General features: G+C 43.4%; 2 protein-coding genes across 5 annotated transcripts in view; one reads left to right on the top strand and one right to left on the bottom strand.

Moving 5' to 3' along the window:
• Nucleotides 1–21928, top strand: part of LOC137237060 (methionine--tRNA ligase, mitochondrial-like) — a 268963-nt gene that overhangs the window by 199570 nt on the left and 47465 nt on the right. The gene's annotated exons all lie outside the window — the stretch shown is intronic.
• The window catches only part of LOC137241691 (ER membrane protein complex subunit 2-like), a 197676-nt gene that overhangs the window by 136174 nt on the left and 39574 nt on the right, over nt 1–21928 (bottom strand). For both annotated transcript variants that reach the window (XM_067769171.1, XM_067769173.1), the window contains exons 2-3: nt 1002–1410; nt 774–930 (exon numbers count right to left, since the gene is read on the bottom strand). In XM_067769171.1, coding sequence (XP_067625272.1) covers nt 774–930; nt 1002–1410 — 566 coding nt within the window. The remainder of the gene's footprint in view (nt 1–773; nt 931–1001; nt 1411–21928) is intronic.

The following is a 21928-nucleotide window of genomic DNA, read 5'->3' as shown; positions in this document are numbered from 1 at the left end:
TTATTCGACAGTTCAGCGATACGAACGTTAGCAGAAGGCGCAAAATAACCAGGAGTCCCTAGAATTCGTTACAATATTGATGGCGAAAACCCAATTGTGATGATTTTTATCTAAAATACGGGTAAAGACCATTTTTAAAGTTGTTTTTATTTAGACAACTGCGACTGGATGCTGGAATAGAATTCCATAACCAAACAGCATTGACAAAGAATAGCCGTCCAGTAGTTAAATAGTTATAAGTTGACACTATCAGATCGATGATTCGACAGCAGGTATGGGGCAAACCAGGTTATCATATAGGGAACATGGCTCGTGGCACATAATGAGTCGGCAAAGGAAAATTGAGCTTCTGGCTTTCAGATATTTGTCAATCTATCTAAACTGAAATAATAACGTGTAACATGGTTAAACCCTATATCAATTTTATGAGCAGACTGGGAGCTCTGTTTACTGTAGACTAGTTCAAAGTAGGACATGATCGGCATAATTAATTTTGCTGCAAGTTTTTTTCCAATACTTTATTAACCACCGAGTTCACATGATCATCACTGGTTAGCGCTGTGTTAATAACAAAACCGCAATTAATCACTTTTGAAACAATTTGAGAGATTACTTGGTAATGCGTAAGGGCGGAATAATTTAGATAGTGCACCGTCTTGGAAAATGTTACCCTAATTTTTTCCAGTCTTATATGCACTGAATTTCAGTAAATTTAGTGTTAGTTTGAGCTGTTTGGCTTTTGTTCCCCTATCTGCAACAAAATTTATAATTACCATTGTATATCTGATTTCCGCAATTCGTTGGCATATAAGATGGCTATGGGGATTGTGCAGCAAAACTTCTTCCATACAAAATATGGCCTTGGAAAAGTCACCATCCATTAAATAGAGCCTACATAGCTCATGCCATGCTTCTTGATCGGACATAAACCTTGGTTCATAAAGAAGTATATGAAAGAAAATTAATATACAAATTTTTAATACTTTATTTTTAATATCTACATTTTTAAATATTCACTCAATTCCTTGATAACATCCATATTCTTCCCCTTTTCTTTCAGTATTGCTATTTTACGTTTTCGAGGCGCAGGATTTGTTTCATCTTTAGCAATAATTTCATCAAGTAAATCCGTAGCTTCATCATACATCTGCAGGGCCTCCAAACGCATAGCTTCAAATTTCACTACACGTGTGCTTTGTGGGAAATCGATACTTAAAATTTCAATACATTTTCCCGCAATATCTAGCCGTGATATGTCTAACGCAGCAAGAATAACTTGCTCCAATATAAGATGGTGTTCGTTACCAGTCTTGTGAATGTGAGACTCTAAAATTGCTTCCCACAGATGTACAACTTCCTCACTGCGACGTACATTGTCTTCACGCCAATTTCGAAATTGATCCCGAACAACTGAAACATGAATATTAGATATGTAATTTTATTTCTCGTTTTTTTCTTAAGTTTGATATTTATTTAATCATTATTATTTTCTTGTCTCATCTTTGTTTTATTAATTTTTCATGGGTCCATACTATGTAATAGTCAAATTGTTTTATTTAACTTTGTACTAAAAGAGATCTAAATATCTTACTGTACTAATTTTATAGTATAAATAATAACTAGTATTGCCTGTGGTCGAAATTCGACCCACTTGTATTTTTATACTCAGCTGAGCAGAGCTCACAGAGTATATTAACTTTGTTCGCATAACGGTACCCCGTAACGGCATAAACTAATCGAGATAGATATATGCCGTCTTTCAGTGAGTTTTACAGCTCCGGCTCACACAGGAATGCTATGGATCATTGAGAGACTTGAGAAGCAGATGTCGTGAAACTTTCACACACGTGAAATGTGATAGGCAGATGTCGCCGCTGTTTTTCATTTAACTCATACGGCGGAAGGCTAAGCAGCGACATCTATTTTTGAAAAAGTAGGTATATTAAAGGCCACGTTGCCAACCTAAAAAGAAGTAATTAACAAATTATCTGGCTCACAAATTGAACCAGACTTCTATCTGGATTTATCTGGCTCAAATCGTAGTAGTTGCATTTACATGCAAAATTATTTATCTGGCTCAGGATTTTGCCACCGGATGATAGCTATAGACTTCTATATATCAAAATGATCTGGGCGAAAAAAGACATTCATTTAGCCATGTCTGTCCATCCGTCCGTCTGTCTGTCCGTGAACACGATAACTTGAGTAAGTTTTGAGGTATCTTGATGAAATTTGGTATGTAGATTCCTGGCCACTCATCTCAGATCGCTATTTAAAATGCACGAAATCGGACTATAACCACGCCCACTGTTTCGATATCGAAAATTTCGAAAAACCGAAAAGGTGCGATAATTCATTACCAAAGACGGATAAAGCAACGAAACTTGGTAGGTGGGTTGACCTTATGACGCAGAATAGAAAATTAGTAAAATTTTCGACAATGGGCGTGGCACCGTCCACTTATAAAAGAAGGTAATTTAAAAGTTTTGCAAGCTGTAATTAGGCAGTCGTTCAGGATATCATGATGAAATTTGACAGGAGCGTTACTACTATTACTACTGATGTGGCCAGCAAAATAGCGCCAGCAAGGCGACTAATAAGTTTCCCAGGATTAAAAATAACTATTTAATTTCATGATGTATATTGGAACGATTTTCCGTAATACCTTGTCAAATTTGGCTTTGAGATAAACCGGTTTCGGCGTTGTGCCATCATCTGTCTATTTTCGTTCTGAAATCGTTCCAATGTACATCATTTATCCACCCTGTCGGAAAATCAACAAACCAAGTTATTTAATTTCAGTTTTAGTTTTAGTTTTTGGTTATATTTTCTAAGAGTAAGCTTACAAAAATTACAAGTTCAACTATATCTTACATTAATAAGAAATTAGACTAAAATGCTCACTTCAGTGAAGTTGTTCCAGTGGACACTTAAATAAAGCCAGTACAAACAAATTTTTCCAAAGTAAAATTTGTAAATTTTTTTTTAATATTTCGTTGGAAATCCACGTTATTTCAAAGCTTTACAGCATCTACAATGCATGGAATTATTAAAAAAGCGGCATTTTTCTACAGGTACAGCATACCCAATGCTCCTTCTCCTTTTCAAAAAGTTCGTCTAAATTCTTGCATTTCTCTTGGCTTACTGCCCTTTTCAAGTCTGCCACAAATGCTCAATGGGGTTAAGACAGCACTACTTGATGCCCACTCAAGCACGTCAATGTTATTTCCCTCAAAAAAACTTCTTGGATATCCTGCCCAATGTGCTTCGGATCTCAATCTTGTTAGAATTTCCAAATAACTGGCATATTCTCTTCGGCCCAAGGCAGCATAACATCTTTTGTTATTTCCACGTAAAGAGGGGCAGTCAAAATTTTGCAGTTTCTTTGGATCGGCCCTACGCCATTTCAAGAAAAACATCCCCAAATTTTTATGTTTCCTCCGCCGTGCTTTAGGATGGTTGATGTGTACTTGGGGTTAAATTGGGAGCCGAAAAATCGTTTTGCATAGGGAGATATCTTATATGTTGTTGTTGTTGTTGTTGTAGCGATAAGGTTGCTCCCCGAAGGCTTTGGGGAGTGTTATCGATGTGATGGTCCTTTGCCGGATACAGATCCGGTACGCTCCGGTACCACAGCACCATTAAGGTTCTAGCCCGACCATCTCAGGAACGATTTATGTGGCCACATTAAACCTTCAGGCCATCCCCTCCCTCCCCACCCCCAAGTTCCATGAGGAGGTTGGGGTCGCCAGAGCCTCGTCTGTTAGTGAAACAGATTTCGCCGCGGATAGGTGAGGTTGATAATTGGGTTTGGAGAAGCTATATATTGCGCTGGCAACCTGAAAGGTTGCGCTACACACCCCTTGAATCTGGTATTTTAGTCGCCTCTTACGACAGGCATACCTACCGCGGGTATATTCTGACCCTCTTACCCGCTGGGGGCAGATATCCTATCTATTTTAGATTTGTCGCTCCATAGCACAAACTTCCACTGATTCGCTGCCCAGCTGGCATAGGAGCGCCCGAACTCTAATTGTTGTTGTTGTAGCAGCGCTTCGCACCAACTAAGAGCTGCGACCGATCACAAATTGTCATCAGTATCCTCTAACGGGAGTCCAAGGAAACTTGCTGTTTCAACAGGGGTGACTAAAATAAATTGATCCTCTTGAAAAGATTTTATTTTATATAAATTGTGGATTTCAACAATGTGGAACATTTATTTATTAAGAATTTTTCAGAACTGAAAAAATATGACAATCTTGAATATTCATTTTATAACATTTTCAAATATTACTTAACAAGTCTAACAATTTTCAAATACATAACAAAATGATACAGTATTATTTATAACCAAGTATAATATAAATCGCCCTTTCCTAAAAATTCGAGTCCCATCGAATTCAAAAATACAACAAAGATTGATAATTATTTCTCATGTAAATAACAAAAATTAATTAATGTAACATTTTATATTAAATCAATATTTATAAATAATAAAATAGCATATAGTTTCCTCCATTTATGAAATTATTTCCAATTTGAATTATAATTAATTTATATTTTTAAAATTAATAAATCTATATTATTTATATAATAAATGATTTTTACTTATTTATTTATTTTTTTTACAAAATTATGGATTTAGCGGGTCTGCGAAATTGAGCAATATATACTTTTTTAGCATTATAATTATATTTATTATACCTTTTAGCAGTTTTCTGTCTATTTGCGTAAGGATTTTTAATATACAAGTTTGTATTTTTCAAATCCAAATTCACATTTTCTCTCTTACTATTTACTCTTTCAATTGTCTTCCTCTTACATTCTTCAATTCTCAACTTAACTTCTTCAAAATTTATGTTTGTTTTATTTATAAAGTCAATTGGTTTTATTTTAGTTGTACTGTGAATCGTGTTATTGTTAAAATGTATCGATTTAAGTACCAATTCTTCTGCGTTATTAATATTACTATTGTTTTTTAATATTCGAATATGTTCAAGAAGTGTTGAATGCATCCTTTCTATATCTGAATTCCCAGTGTGGGAATTCGCTGTAGTATAATGTGCTACAATATCATTTTCTTGACAAAAAAAATTTATCAACGCATTATTGAACTCGTTGTCCATTATTAATTTTTCTGGTTTCCCTAAAAATGCAATTCTCTCTTCAATTTTCGTTTTGACAGTAATCATATTTTTATCACTAAGTCTATGTGCCGTGCCTAGCTTTGTAAACTTATCAATCGTTGTTAAAAAACAAGTTTTCTGAATTTGAAAAATATCTAAATGTACTACAGATTTGGTTTATCAGGTGTAAAAGTATTTTTAAATTGTTTTTTTATCGGTCTCCTATCATATTTATTTTCTTTACAAATTCTGCAACTATTGCAATATCTATTTATATATTTAAACAATTTTGGATTAAAATATAAATCTTTTAATTCTTCATAATTTTCTTGAATCCCTCTATGATTACCCTTTAAATGATTATCGTTGATAAAATCTAATAGCTGCTCTTCAGATTCAATGTCCTCAGCCAATTTTAAACACTTAACAAATTTAAAACTATTATCATTAGAGAAAATTTCAATTAATTTTAATTTTATTTTGTTATATTTATCTTCTTCAATTTCAGAATATATTCCAATTTTCCCTTTTCTTAATTCTCTTCTAAATAAATCATTTAAATAACGATCATTTATTAAATCTTCTTCGGCAATGTAAACTATTTTGTATTTGTTAAAAAGTAATTCTTTTTCCCTATGTTTATTTTTGAGTATTCTAATCTGAGTTCGATATTTGTTAATAATCGAATCTGTTGTAATAAAATTATTACCTAAGTTTTCTTGAAAACAATGAAAACTACCCAAAGAACTTTGATTTATTGAAACTCTACTTAAAAAATCAGCTACTGCATTTTCCTTCCCTTTAATATACTCAATATCGAACTGAAATTCGTCTAATAAAATTTTCCACCTAATAATGCGCGAGTTGGGCTCTTTTAGAGAAAATAACCATTTTAAAGGCTGATGATCTGTCTGTATAAGAAATTTTCGACCATAAAGGTAACAACGATAGTACTTTACGGACCAATCATTTTTAAAATTATTTGGAAAACTATAACCATACTTATAATTTACCAGCTTTATATCATTCAAAATATTATTTTCTAAGTAGAAACTATATGCAGTGTTAATAGATCTTATATGATTTTGCAACAATAATGATTTAATATGAATGGGCAAATAATTAACATATATATCAAATATTAATTTTTCATTATTCTCAGGAGTATATAAATTATCTGGTTCTAAACTAAATGTTGTGTTCATTTGACTTAAAATATTTCTTAATTTAAAATGTAGCTCCTCAATATTTTTTGCATTTACATTTAGAGCATCACTTCTCAAATTAAAAAATGTCCTTTTAATACCAAACTCTTCTTTTAACTTTATAATTACACTTTCCCAAGTAGGGTTAACTAATGTCTCAACTACTCTCAATGCTTTACCCTGCAATCGATTACCTAAAACAGTTTGAAGAGTACCTTGATGTTCTGCCGGTATCAACTGTAAAACGGTTGTAACGTCCCTTAAATAATTTGATAATGTATAATCATTACTTCCGTTGAATGCAGGTAGACTTCTTGCTTCACGAAGACATTCAGCTAAAGTCAGAGCCATGTTTAATATTATGAACTTGAGTCGTTGTGAAAATCTGGAAAACTATGCTGCAACTTCCTTGTTCTTTTTAATATATTTTATTGATGATCTTTCGGTTTGTTTAATTGGTAAATCTAATTGTTTACTACATTTTTACATTATTTTAACGAAACAGTCTTTCACTAATTCCTTTTATTATTTGTTAATATATATTATATAAATGTCTTTAAATAGTTTTCAATATTTAAAAGTTTTTCTTTTCACACAATTTGTATTAGTCTGTTTTTTTTTTTTAGTAATTCTCCATATATTATTTTTCACATAAATCACTGTTTTACCAAATAGAGGTAATTCCAAATTAGTTGTTGGTGAAGTTGGTGTATTCACTTCTTTGTTGGTAAGGTTGTTTTAATTTGATGTATTCGCTTAAATTGTTCGATCGCTGGATATGTTTTTTCACCATACATATCCCATCCTCGTCGCCACTAAAATAAATTGATCCTCTTGAAAAGATTTTATTTTATATAAATTGTGGATTTGAACAATGTGGAACATTTCTTTATTAAGAATTTTTCAGAACTGAAAAAATATGACAATCTTGAATATTCATTTTATAACATTTTCAAATATTACTTAACAAGTCTAACAATTTTCAAATACATAACAAAATGATAGAGTATTATTTATAACCAAGTATAATATAACTGGTGGACCATAATGAAAGGTGTGTTAGAGGCGTTGGTTCCACATTACAATTAAAGAGATGGTTGGTGTCATGTGGGGACACATTGCAAGCGTGGCATACATTTTGTATGTTGGGGTTGATTCTGGATAGGTGAGAGTTTAACCTGTTACAGTATCCAGAACGAAGTTGAGCTAGAGTGACTCGCGTTTCCCTGGGGAGTATGCGTTCACCTTCCGCAAGTTTTGGGTACTGTTCTTTGAGTACTGGATTCACCGAACAATTCCCCGACATAAACGTCCGACGCCTGTTTGTAGAGTTCACCAAGGACCTGCTTGTGTTTTTTTGCTTCATACGGCTGAGTTCTCAGGTGCTGTATTTCCTCAAAATGCTTACGGAGATGACTCCTTAAGCCCCTAGGCGGTGTTGGCTCATCAATCAGATGTCTGTTGGGATGCTCAGGTTTCTGGGCGAACTCTAGTGATCTTCTTCTTTGAGCTGGAGCAGTTAAAGGGCGATTACGTCCAACTCTTCCAAAAAGACATGCTTCATCCAAACGACACCCAAACGTTCCACTGCGAACTCTTTAGAAATTTATCGGTTAATATCAGAGGAAGTCAGGCGGGGGTCAAATTTTGATAATCGCATAATCTTGCGATCAGTATATGCCGATGTTTTACGAAGTCGCTTTTACTTTGGAATGGCATCAGTTGTCTTATTTTTCTTAAAATAACTTCGGGCGTTCTCTACAAACTCAACGTGATGCAATTCGCCTTTGAGAGATTCCACCTTTGCTAAACTCAATAATTACTGCTCGCTGGCTTGGAGTACAATGTTTTGACCTGCCAAACGTGAGACTATGAAATTTAACAGCTACAATATTTTATTTCGTAATGCTCTTCTCTACTTACTTGAATAAAGGATGTTTACTGCTTTTGTTTATATAGAATTTTAAAATTATCGATAAGGCTCTATTAAGCTTCTATTAAGCTGTCTAAGCAATAATGCACTACTAACGTTTTTTTTTTTCAATTAAGTTCAATTAAAACCATCGGAATATTTTCAATTAAACGGTATCTCACTCAACGACTCACAATCTCTACAAAAGGGCGAAAAACTGTCTGTCATCCAAGAGAAAATAATGAAACGTTAAGAGAGAATAAGAAAGTGTACGTTGGCTCTATTTAGCTGACCACTTCTGTATGCTAAATAAACATTTGCAAAATCGGATGACGAACACGCCCACTTAAAAAAAAAATTTTATTCAAATTTTAACAGAAAATTTAATATCTTTACAGCATATAAGTAAATTATGTCAACATTCATCTCCAGTAATGATATCGTGCAACAAAATACAAAAACAAAAGAAAATTTCAAAATGGGCGTGGCTCCGCCCTTTTTCATTTAATTTGTCTAGAATACTTTTAATGCCATGTCGAACAAAAATTTACCAATCCTTGTGAAATTTGGTAAGGTATAAGGTTGGTATGACGATAACTGTTTTTTGTGTAAATGGGCGAAATCGGTTGAAGCCACGCCCAGTTTTTATACACAGTCGACCGTCTGTCCTTCCGCTCGGCGGTTAACACGATAACTTGAGCAAAAATCGATAATCTTGGTATTAAAAATGGGCGAAATCCGACTATGACCACGCCCACTTAAAAATTAAAAATTCCATAATTCTATACCTGATTCAAGGTTAGATTCGAGCTCAAGGCCAGAACAATAATTTTTTTTCTAATGTGTTATTTTTTAATTTTTCTAAATTCGAAAAATTGTATTTGTTTTTGGAATAGTAAATAGAAAATTTTTAGACAACCCGCCATAGCTGCGCAGATAGATCCATTTCGAAGGGTGCTAAGCCTTCAACATCAGTACGCTTTATGCACGCTGCGCTAACCATTTAGCTATACAGCGGTTGTTTGTTTGTCTGACAAATTGCTACTTCTATTCCTTCTGTTGCAAATCTCTGATAATGCTGGATTTGTTTATTGTCAATAACATTGTTTGACGTTCCCAAGTGCTCATGGTTTATTAACAATGTTTTTTGTTTTAGCGGCCTATTGATAAAGTATTCAAGGTTCGAAACGAGCTTAAGGCCAAAACAATAATTTTTTGTAATGATTGTTGTTTTTTTAATTTTTCTATAATTGGAAAGTTTTTTGTTTTTGGAATTGCAGTTGATCGCTGTCCGGAGATATTTGCAGTTGAAGTTGGCGATTTTCATGTGGTTGTTGTGATGTTGTTGAACCCAACAAAAAAATTTTGTAATTCTTTACATTAGCTCACAACTGCTAAAACCCGACCAAAAATATCGGGAGGTGTCAAAAGACGCGTTTTGATCCCAGGACCACGAATCCGAGAGCGGAAATAGAAAATTTTATTTCTGTCAAAAGTTATTTCCAAAAAATCGAAAAATGGCCCCGGAGCGCTCCGAAACCTGGGGTGGGATCCATAGTATTTTTGCGCAGAACACCTTTCGCATTGGGGGCCTTCGGCCGCCCTTATAAAAAATTACCTTGGGTGAGTCCAACACCGGTTTGAAGACAAAAGCTATATCCGCGCAAAACACTTTTACTCACAGTTTTTCTTGTGGGTACTACAAAATCATCAAAACAACAACATGAAATTTTTCAATTTTGTTTGCAAATATCTCCGAATTTCCGCCTTCGGATTCGTGATCCTGGGTGCAAAGCGCGTCTTTTGACACCTGTCCTGATATTCTTGGACGAGTTTTAGCAGTTGTGAGCTAAACAATTACCTTTTTTATAAGCGCGCCCGAAGGCCGCCAACGCGGAAAGGTGTTTTGCGCAAAAATACTATGGATATCACCCCCGGTTTCGGAGGGACCGGCGCCTCCTTTTTCGGTTTTTCGTTAATATCTTTTGAACGAGTAAAATTTTTATTTTCCGCCCTCTGATTATTAATACTGATGTCAAGACGCGTCGTTTAATACCTCTCTCGATATTTTTGCTAACGTATTAGAGTAATAGTCTAGTTGAGGGGTCGACTGCAAATACGCTACCAAAAATATTGAGAGAGGTGTCAAACGACGCGTCTTGACATCAGTATTAATAGACCGAAGGCGGAAATTAAAAATTTTAACTCATTCAAAGGATATTAACGGCAGTCGTGTGGCTACCGCCACGGTGATGCACAATTTTTTTGTGGGTACTTCACCACAACAACCACTTGAAAATCGCCAACTTCAACTGCAAACATCTCCGGTAATAGTCTAGTTGAGGGGTCGACTGCTAATACGCTACCAAAAATATTGAGAGAGGTGTCAAACGACGCGTCTTGACGTCAGTATTAGTAATCCGAAGGCGGAAAATAAAAATATTAACTCGTTTAAAAGATATTAACGAAAAACCGAAAAAAGACCCGCGGGTACCTCCGAAACCGGGGGTGGGATCCATAGTTGTTGTTGTTGTAGCAATGCTCGCCCCACCTAATAGTCGCGACCGATCACAAATTGTCATCAATATCCTCTAACGGGAGTCCAAGGAAACTTGCCGTTTCAACAGGGGTGGACCATAAGGAAAGGGGTGTTAGAGGCGTTGGTTCCACATTACAATTGAAGAGATGGTTGGTGTCATGTGGGGATACATTGCAAGCGGGGCATACATTTCGTATGTCGGGGTTGATTCTAGATAGGTAAGAGTTTAACCTGTTACAGTATCCAGAACGAAGTTGAGCAAGAGTGACACGCGTTTCCCTGGGGAGTATGCGTTCCTCTTCCGCGAGTTTTGGATAATTTTCGTTAAGCACTGGATTCACCGTGCAATTCCCGGCATAAATGTCCGACGCCTGTTTATGGAGTTCACCAAGGACCTGCTTGTGTTTTTTCACTTCATACGGCTGGGTTCTCAGGTGCCGTATTTCCTCAAAATGCTTACGGAGATGACTCCTTAAGCCCCTAGGCGGTGCTGGTTCATCAATCAGATGTCTGTTGGGATGCCCAGGTTTCTGGGTATTCAACATGAACTGTTTGGTCAGCATCTCATTTCTCTCCCTGATGGGGATTATTCTCGCCTCATTATGCAGATGGTGTTCTGGGGGAATAAGAAGACAGCCCGTGGCAATTCTGAGAGCAGTATTTTGGCAGGCCTGTAGTTTCTTCCAGTGGGTGATTTTTAGGCTTGGCGACCATATGGGTGACGCGTAGCACGTAATCGGCTGGCTAATTGCTTTGTATGTAGTAGTTGTTGTTGTTGTAGCAGTGCTTCGCCCCACCTAACAGCAGCGACCGATCACAGATTGTCATCAATATCCTCTAACGGGAGTCCAAGGAAACTTGCTGTTTCAACAGGGGTGGACCATAAGGAAAGGGGTGTTAGAGGCGTTGGTTCCACATTACAATTAAAGAGATGGTTGGTGTCATATGGGGACACATTGCAAGCGGGGCATACATTTTGTATGTCGGGGTTGATTCTGGATATGTAAGAGTTTAACCTGTTACAGTATCCAGAACGAAGTTGAGCCAGAGTGACTCGCGTTTCCCTGGGGAGTATGCGTTCCTCTTCCGCGAGTTTTGGATAATTTTCGTTAAGCACTGGATTCACCGTGCAATTCCCGGCATAAAGGTCCGACGCCTGTTTGTGGAGTTCACCAAGGACCTGCTTGTGTTTTTTCGCTTCATACGGCTGGGTTCTCAGGTGCCGTATTTCCTCAAAATGCTTACGGAGATGACTCCTTAAGCCCCTAGGCGGTGCTGGCTCATCAATCAGATGTCTGTTGGGATGCCCAGGTTTCTGGGTATTTAACAGGAACTGTTTGGTCAGCATCTCGTTTCTCTCCCTGATGGGGAGTATTCTCGCCTCATTATGCATATGGTGTTCTGGGGACATAAGAAGACAGCCCGTGGCAATTCTGAGAGCAGTATTTTGGCAGGCCTGTAGCTTCTTCCAGTGGGTGATTTTTAGGCTTGGCGACCATATGGGTGACGCGTAGCACGTAATCGGCTGGCTAATTGCTTTGTATGTAGTCATGAGCGTTTCTTTATCTTTCCCCCAGGTACTGCCAGCAAGGGATTTGAGGATTTTGTTACGGCTCTGAATTTTCGGAACAATTGCGGCTGCGTGCTCACCAAAATGTAGATCCTGACCAAACGTCACACCCAAGATTTTGGGGTGTAGGACAGTCGGTAGCATAGTGCCATCGACGTGGATGTTCAAAATGGTCGACATTTGGGACGTCCATGTTGTAAATAAGGTCGCGGAAGATTTAGTCGGTGATAATGCCAGGTTTCGCGAGGCGAAAAAACTGGAGAGATCAGGGAGGTAGCCGTTTATTTTATTACATAGCTCATCGATCTGTGAGCCTGGGCCTGTGGCCATTACTGTGCAGTCATCGGCGTAGGAAACGATCGTGACTCCTTCCGGTGGTGAAGGTAGCTTAGATATGTAGAAATTAAACAAAAGTGGGGATAGGACACCACCCTGTGGCACCCCTTGTTTAATTCTCCTTGGCTTTGATGTTTCGTTTCTAAATTGCACCGATGCCTGCCGACCACCCAGATAATTTGCGGTCCACCTTTTAAGACATGGGGGAAGGGTAGGCCCTTCCAGGTCTTGCAGTAACGAGCCATGGTTGACCGTATCAAAAGCTTTTGATAGGTCTAGCGCTACGAGTACTGTTCTATGGTGGGGGTTTTGATTTAAACCGCAATTTATGTGGGTGCTAATGGCATTTAGCGCGGAGGTAGCGCTATAGAGTTTTCTGAAGCCATGCTGATGAGAGGCTAGCTGCAAATTTGCTTGGAAATAAGGGAGCAAAATGGCTTCGAGCGTCTTTGCCACTGGCGATAGGAGATATATCGGACGATACGAATCTCCTATGTTAGCTGGTTTACCAGGCTTTAGTAGCGGGACCACCTTGGTCATTTTCCATTTCTCGGGTATGACAAAGGTGGAAAGAGACAGGTTTAAGACCTGCGCTAAGTATTTGAAACCCTCTTTCCCTAGGCTTTTAAGCATCGGCATGGCTATGCCGTCTGGGCCCACTGCTTTGGATGGTTTAGCGCGACCAATGGCGTCCTCAACCTCTTTAGCGGTGATGGGAATTGGTGACGCGCTAAATTTGTGTTTATGTACGTGTCTGTTGGCCCTCCGTCTATCTTTGTCGGCCGTAGAATGCATTATATATTGTCGGCAGAAAGCGCTTGCGCATTTTTTCGCATCCGACAGCACTTTGTCGCCAAAGGCGATGGAAACTTTGTTGTTGTTGTTGTTGTTGTAGCAATGCTCGCCCCACCTAATAGCCGCGACCGATCACAAATTGTCATCAATATCCTCTAAAGGGAGTCCAAGGAAACTTGCCGTTTCAACAGGGGTGGACCATAAGGAAAGGGGTGTTAGAGGCGTTGGTTCCACATTACAATTGAAGAGATGGTTGGTGTCATGTTGGGACACGTTGCAAGCGGGGCATACATTTTGTATGTCGGGGTTGAATCTGGATAGGTAAGACTTTAACCTGTTACAGTATCCAGAACGAAGTTGAGCAAGAGTGACACGCGTTTCCCTGGGGAGTATGCGTTCCTCTTCCGCAAGTTTTGGATAATTTTCGTTAAGCACTGGATTCACGGAGCAATTACCGGCATAAAGGTCAGACGCCTGTTTATGGTGTAACGTAGCGTTACAATAAACCACTTGTACTTATGCTTGTATAGCATAGTCAACAACCACTAATAGCAAACCAATGAAAAAGCACAATAATGGTGCGTTGACTTCTCAACCAGTTTCTATAGCATAGCCAAAAACCACTTGTATAGCATAGTCAACAACCACTGATAGCAACTGATAGCAAACGAATGAAAAAGCACAATAATGGTGCGTTGACTTCTCAACCAGTTTGCGGCACCACCCATATAAACATTGAATTTGCATTTTTGCAATTCAGTCCTCGCAGGTGAGCCAGCGGGAGTGGTTGTCTTTTTAAAGACAAAATTGCCACTCCGGCTAGCTGGCCGAGTGGAAGGGGGCGCTGTCATGGCGCGGGTCACCCTCCACCAGAGTTGGACGACGCGAGTGGTGTCTTCGGACTATCCTTCCCTCCGTCGCCCACCCTGGTGTTGAGCGGCCCGCTGCCTTAATGACCAAATAACCCCCCTCCCCCGCGGCTCGGACTGAGTGGAAGGGGCGCTGTCATGGCGCGGGTCACCCTTCACCTGGGCTGGACGACGCGAGTGGTGTCTTCGGACTATCCTTCCCTCCGTCGCCCACCTCGGTGTTGAGCGGCCCGCTGCCTTAATGACCAAATAACCCCCTCCCCCCTCAGCTCTGATTTTAGTAGGCTGGCCGGAGCGGAGGAACCACTCCCTCTAGTTAGCTGGGGAGAAGAGGGTGCGGCCGTGGCGCGAGTCACCCCCTGCTGCACCAGGATGACGCGAGTGGTGTCTTCGGACTACCCTTCCCTCCGTCGTCCTGGTCTGGTAAGGAATGACTCGCCGCCCGAACGACCGCACGACCCCCTCTCCGCAGCTCTGGTTTCGGCCGTGAGCCGATGCGTGCGCACAAGGGGCTACCGCTGTGCCGGTAAGGTGCACTTCCCCTCCGCCACGGGTCGACCCACGGCGTCTCGGCTGGTACAACCCCACCCCCCTTACGCACCTTCTACTAGTGTGCAAGTAGGGAGGCGGGGGTGTCCAGCGGTGAAACCAGCACTAACCCGAGTCCTCGCATGTTCTCTCGCAGGTGACTGACCCCGCCTATTACCGAGCCGAAGACGTTCGATCAGCCCGATCCTGCCGAAGCCGACCGACCAATACAAGTCCGCTGGTACGTCCATCCTATCCCACCCGGAACACGCTGCCGCTGTCCAGGTAAACCCCGTCGCCAGCCCATCTCCCCTCTCACCACGGCCCTGGTACGCGCTCCGTAGCCCACCGCCGCATCGTCGCCCCTCTGGTGCCGCCGCTGCTACGACGACCGTTGGCCGTTCGCCATCCTACCGCCGTTAAGCCGCTGCATCCGTCGCGCCGCTGCTACGACGTCCATTGGCCGTCCGACATCCTACCGCCGTTAAGCTGCTGCATCCGTCACGCCGCTGCTACGACGTCCATTGGCCGTCCGACATCCTACCGCCGTTAAGCCGCTGCATCCGTCACGCCGCTGCTACGACGACCGTTGGCCGTTCGCCACCCTACCGCCGTTAAGCCGCTGCATCCGTCACGCCGCTGCTACGACGTCCGTTGGCCGCTTGCCATCCTACCGCAGTTAAGCCGTTGCTTCTATCCCGCCGCTGCTTCCGTACCGCCGTACCAGTCCGTCCGTTACACGACCGTTCAGCCGCCCTACCGAACCTCCGTTAGTCGACGCTCCGCCCCCCTCGCCATCTTGCGACGGAAAGCTGCTGTCCGCCTAATATCTCCAGCCGTGTGTGCGTGTGTTCGTAACACATAAATATTGTGTGTTTATTCAGTAGGGGTTTGTGGGACCTTTACTCGACTCTGGATTGACTGAGCGTTACCCCAGCCTTAGACAAAACCCACCTCATAAATGGCGCCCGAGCAGGGACCCTCCTCCGCAGATGACCGTGGAAAAACAACTACAACCACCACCAACACTGCCGGGGCGGGTTCAACGAACACATCGCTAGAAACAACACACACACAGGCTCCGGAAGGCACGCTGCTGAACACCGACTCGCTCAATTGGATCTACCTACTTAGGAAGGAGAAGCTGATCGAGGAGTGTAAGGAACACCGAATCGACGTGGAAGGCCAAACCGTAGCCGAGCTGCGGCGCGCCCTGAGTACTTACGTGCGAGAGAAACGCGCCAGGAAATCCAGTGAAGACCTGTTGAAAGAGCTGGAACGAGAAGTGAACGAGGAAGAGGGGAAGTTCGCTACGCTACCCCAGCCAACAACAAAGCCGATCCCTACAATCCAAATCAACAGCCCACAGCCGCACGGAGGAAAGGGAGAGAACGCACTACCGAAACGAGACGAAATGAGCGACGGTGAACTTATGAATACCGTCCGCCGCTGGGACTTGCACTTTTCGGGGGAGGAGTCACTGCACGAATTTCTTGAGAGGATAGAGGAGCTTGCCGAATGCTACCGCATCCCCGTCGACCGACTCCTCCCAACACTGCCGGAGCTTCTACGTGGGAAGGCACTGCAATGGTACCGCGTCCGTAAGCAACACATACACCGCTGGAGCGATCTGCGGAGGGAGGTGCAAAATTGTTTTCTACCTAAGCGACACATACGACACTTGGAAGAGGCCATCCGACAACGCAAACAGCAAGGCCGAGAGAAGGCCAAGGACTACATCCTCGCACTGGAAACGCTGATCCGCCAACACCCGACGATGTGCGAAGAGAATCACCTCGAACGGATCTATGATGGTCTACGCGTGGAATACCGCCTTTTCGTCAAACGCAGCGAGTTTAGGACGATCGAGGAGCTCCTGGAGCTAACGGAAGAGTATGAGGTGTTAAGAGGCGAGGAAGCGAAACAGGGAAAAATGGTGGCACACAGCCTATACCACCTACCCATGGAATACGACAGCAAAGAGTGCAGTTGGCGCTGCAAGGAACGCGGACACCACCGCTTCCAATGTAAGAGCCCCTGGAGGAAGTTCTGCTCCCGGTGTGGCCAAGACAACATCCTCTCCAGGGACTGCCCATGCCCTCCGACGAGCCCAATTACCGAGAACGCATCCCGAACGCCGTCCAACGCTATTAAAGGAAGCCGCCAAGCACCGTACGTCCGACCAGAGAAGCCGAGGGAACCACCCGCCAGCAAATCAACCGCAAAAACACAGGTAGATGGCCGATTCTATATACCAGTGGTCATCGAGGACATGAGCGTGCGCGCACTAGTGGACACCGGCGCCACCCTATCCTATGTAGATGACACCGTACGGAAACACCTAGAAAATAACAACATCAAGGCACGCCCCAACAAGCGAAGTATCCAGCTGGCAGACCAAACGTGCGTCTTTACCTCAAATTCCTACCCGGCAAGGATTGTGTATCAAGGACGAGCCACAGACGCGATGCTGTCCGTTATCCCAAACTTGGCCGAACAGGTAATCCTCGGAATGGACTTCCTAAGAAAGAGGGGAATCATCCTCACGCTGGATGGCCAGCCGCTAGAGGCCACCGTGACCAAGAGAGCACCCGAACTGGATACGCTATGTGCATTGACGAGCCGAGAACACCTGAGCGACGAACAAAACAGGAACTGGGAAACTTCCTGGCGCATCACCAAAAGCGGTTTGGCGAAATCTTCGGACCGAGTACTGCAGCCGAGCATACGATTCGTCTCAAACACAACCGACCGCTGAAGCAACGATACTACCCCCGCAACCCGGCCATGCAACAAGTAATCAACGAAGAGGTAGACGAGTTATTAGCCGGAGGAAGAATAGAACCATCACGAAGCGCGTACAGCTCGCCAATCGTGCTAGTCCGCAAAAAACAGGGCACGTGGAGGATGTGCATAGATTACCGTCAGCTCAACGCCGCCAGCGAACCCGACGCTTACCCGTTGCCGCAAATTGGAGCCATTCTCGACCAGCTGAAAGAGGCGAAATTCATCTCGACCATTGACTTGAAGAACGGCTACTGGCAAATCCCGCTCGCCAGAGCATCACGACCATACACCGCATTTACAGTTCCTGGCAGAGGGTTGTTCCAGTGGAAAGTCATGCCATTTGGCCTACACTCTGCTCCGGCTAACTTTCAACGCGCTCTGGATTCGATACTTGGACCCGAACTCCAACCAAAAGTTTTCGCCTACCTGGACGATATCATCGTATTGGGAGATACCTTCGCAGAACACTTGGCGATCTTGAGGGAAGTGTTCGAGCGCCTACAAAGACACAAGATGCAAGTAAACTTCGAAAAGTGCAGCTTCGTCCAGCAACAACTCCATTACCTAGGACACATCATCAGTTCGAAAGGAATTCACACCGATCCAGCAAAAGTATCCGCTGTACAGGAGATGCCCGCACCGAAAACGCTCAAAGAGCTCCGCCGTTTTCTTGGACTCGCGTCTTGGTACCGCCGCTTCGTGGCAGACTTCTCTACGCTCGCCGCGCCGCTTAACCAACTGCTGAAAAAGGGACAAGTCTGGAAATGGGAGGCGCAACAAAATCACGCTTTCAAAGCACTCAAGGATAAGCTTTCCAGCGCGCCAATACTTTGTTGTCCGGACTTCTCTCGACCGTTTTTTCTCCAGACCGACGCGAGCGGAGAGGGCCTGGGCGTCGTGCTCTATCAGCGCCATTCCGACCACGAAAACGTAGTAGCTTACGCCAGCCGAAGCCTAACCCAGCTGGAAAAACGATACTCGGCCACCGAACAGGAATGCCTCGCCGTGCTATGGGGTATCCGTAAGATGAGACCGTACCTGGAGGGGTATCACTTCACCGTCATCACCGACCACCACTCACTAAAATGGCTGCACTCGCTCCAAAACCCCTCTGGACGTCTGGCAAAATGGGCACTGGAATTGCAACAATATAATTTCGAGATAGAATACCGAAAAGGAGCACAGAACGTGGTAGCCGACGCACTCTCCCGCTGCCCGCTACAACACGCCGATGATGACATTTTGTACACCATAACCAACGGAACAAACGACTGGCACGAGAGGAAAGCAAGACAGGTGCGGGAAAAACCTCAAGCACATCCAGATTACCAGATCGTCGATAACCGACTCTTCCGCCACATTTCCCCGAAAAATCAACTCTCGCGGTCACCGCAATGGAAGCTGTGCATCCCAGCCGACCGACGAAAGGACGTACTACAAGAAGTCCACGACGCCGCCACCGCCGGACATCTCGGGGTGAAGAAGACGCTTAAGAGAGCACAACAGAACTATTACTGGCCCGGGATGTTCCGCGATGTTCTCAAACACGTACGGAAGTGTATCAGATGCGCAGAATACAAAGTCGAGCAAAGACGCCCAGCAGGATTGATGGCAACCATGCAATCATCACGGCCGTGGGAAATAGTAACCGCTGACTTCGTGGGACCACTGCCCCGTTCCAAGCAAGGAAATACTTGTCTCCTCGTCATGGTGGATAAATTCTCCAAGTGGGTGGAGTTGATCCCAGTGCGCCAAGCGACAACGACAAGCGTAATCAAAGCACTCCAAGAAAGAGTCATATACCGATTTGGCTGCCCGAAAACCTTCCTCACCGACAATGGTAAACAATTCGTTGGGAAGGCATTAGCAGCGTTTTTGAACGACCACCGCATCGAGCACAAGTTTACGGCAGCTTACGCCCCGCACGAAAACCCCACCGAGCGAACCAACCGAGTCGTGAAAACCATGATAGCTCAGCGATGCAAGGACGACCACCGCACCTGGGACCAGGAGATTCCGCAAATAGCATTCGCGATAAACACGGCTAGCCACGAGTCGACAACAGCATCAGCAGCAGAAATCAACTTCGGGAGAGACCTTACAGCACCGCAGCAAGTGCGCACGGAGGGAGCAGTACCAGCAGAGCCACCAACCGTACCACCGTCCATCACCAAGTTATGGGACGAGATAAAAAGGCACCTAGCCAAAGCTTCAAAGCAACAGAAAAAACACTACGACTTACGCAGACGGCAATGGAAGCCACGCATAGGCGAGCAGGTGATGAAAAGGGACCACCCACTCTCATCCGCGGCCGACAAATTCGCCCAGAAGTTAGCACCAAAATTTTCCGGCCCATATTTGGTGATGGAATATGTTTCCACGAACACGGTGAAAGTAGGCCACCCGGGGCAAACAAAGCAACAACACGCGCACTTGCAAGATTTAAAGCCGTACAAATTCTAAACAACCCTCGTTTTGCTTACTCATTGCAGGAACCAACCGTCCAACAATGAGTCGAAAACAGCGGGAGCCACAGGGACGGGGCGACACCGAATACATCGAAAGAAAGAAAACGTCATACGAAGAGGGGCACCCCGATCCCGAACAATTTTTCGGGGAACTAAAACTAAAACGCCCGACAAAACTGAGCAAAAAGTGCTGGAAATTCTATTGGAAGAACCAGCGCGTCAAGGTGAAGATGATGGGCGAGAACCGGGCGAAAGTCTCGCTGATGGGAATCAACCGAATGGTACAAGTCGAATGAGACAGCAAGAGAAGAGGCCGCCGCATTTTTTTTTTATATTTTTATATTTTCATACCTTCTACAAAAACTTGTTAGATTTAAGTCAGAAATGAATTGTAAATTATTTTCACAAAAAAAAAAAAAAAAAAAAAAATATAAATATATATATATATATATATAAATATATACATATCTACATAACATTAAAAGGGGAACAAGAGAAGTACGACAACGGATAGAGTTTAGTACGACTCCACCCCGACAAAAAAAAAAAAAAAAAAAAAAAAAAAAAAAAACCAAAAAAAAAAAAAACAACAAAACAGCGGAACATTTTTTTTTTGAACAATTACAATAACATTAACTCTGTTAGATATAAGTGGAATGACTCTGTATATTTTTGGAAAAAACATTTTTTTTAAATAAAGTGCTTCGCCCACATGCACACCGGCACAAGACCTAGGCCATGCCTGGAGATCCATCTTTCCCCACCGCAGCTTTCCGTCAACCGAAGTGGGAGGGGGACTGTAACGTAGCGTTACAATAAACCACTTGTACTTATGCTTGTATAGCATAGTCAACAACCACTAATAGCAAACCAATGAAAAAGCACAATAATGGTGCGTTGACTTCTCAACCAGTTTCTATAGCATAGCCAAAAACCACTTGTATAGCATAGTCAACAACCACTGATAGCAACTGATAGCAAACGAATGAAAAAGCACAATAATGGTGCGTTGACTTCTCAACCAGTTTGCGGCACCACCCATATAAACATTGAATTTGCATTTTTGCAATTCAGTCCTCGCAGGTGAGCCAGCGGGAGTGGTTGTCTTTTTAAAGACAAAATTGCCACTCCGGCTAGCTGGCCGAGTGGAAGGGGGCGCTGTCATGGCGCGGGTCACCCTCCACCAGAGTTGGACGACGCGAGTGGTGTCTTCGGACTATCCTTCCCTCCGTCGCCCACCCTGGTGTTGAGCGGCCCGCTGCCTTAATGACCAAATAACCCCCCTCCCCCGCGGCTCGGACTGAGTGGAAGGGGCGCTGTCATGGCGCGGGTCACCCTTCACCTGGGCTGGACGACGCGAGTGGTGTCTTCGGACTATCCTTCCCTCCGTCGCCCACCTCGGTGTTGAGCGGCCCGCTGCCTTAATGACCAAATAACCCCCTCCCCCCTCAGCTCTGATTTTAGTAGGCTGGCCGGAGCGGAGGAACCACTCCCTCTAGTTAGCTGGGGAGAAGAGGGTGCGGCCGTGGCGCGAGTCATCCCCTGCTGCACCAGGATTACGCGAGTGGTGTCTTCGGACTACCCTTCCCTCCGTCGTCCTGGTCTGGTAAGGAATGACTCGCCGCCCGAACGACCGCACGACCCCCTCTCCGCAGCTCTGGTTTCGGCCGTGAGCCGATGCGTGCGCACAAGGGGCTACCGCTGTGCCGGTAAGGTGCACTTCCCCTCCGCCACGGGTCGACCCACGGCGTCTCGGCTGGTACAACCCCACCCCCCTTACGCACCTTCTACTA

The sequence above is a fragment of the Eurosta solidaginis genome, chromosome 1, assembly GCF_040869045.1.
Source record: "Eurosta solidaginis isolate ZX-2024a chromosome 1, ASM4086904v1, whole genome shotgun sequence".
Classification (NCBI taxonomy): Eukaryota; Metazoa; Arthropoda; class Insecta; order Diptera; family Tephritidae; genus Eurosta; species Eurosta solidaginis.
The sequence above is the reverse complement of the archived record's forward strand: the minus strand, read 5'-3'. Positions and strand labels throughout refer to the sequence as shown.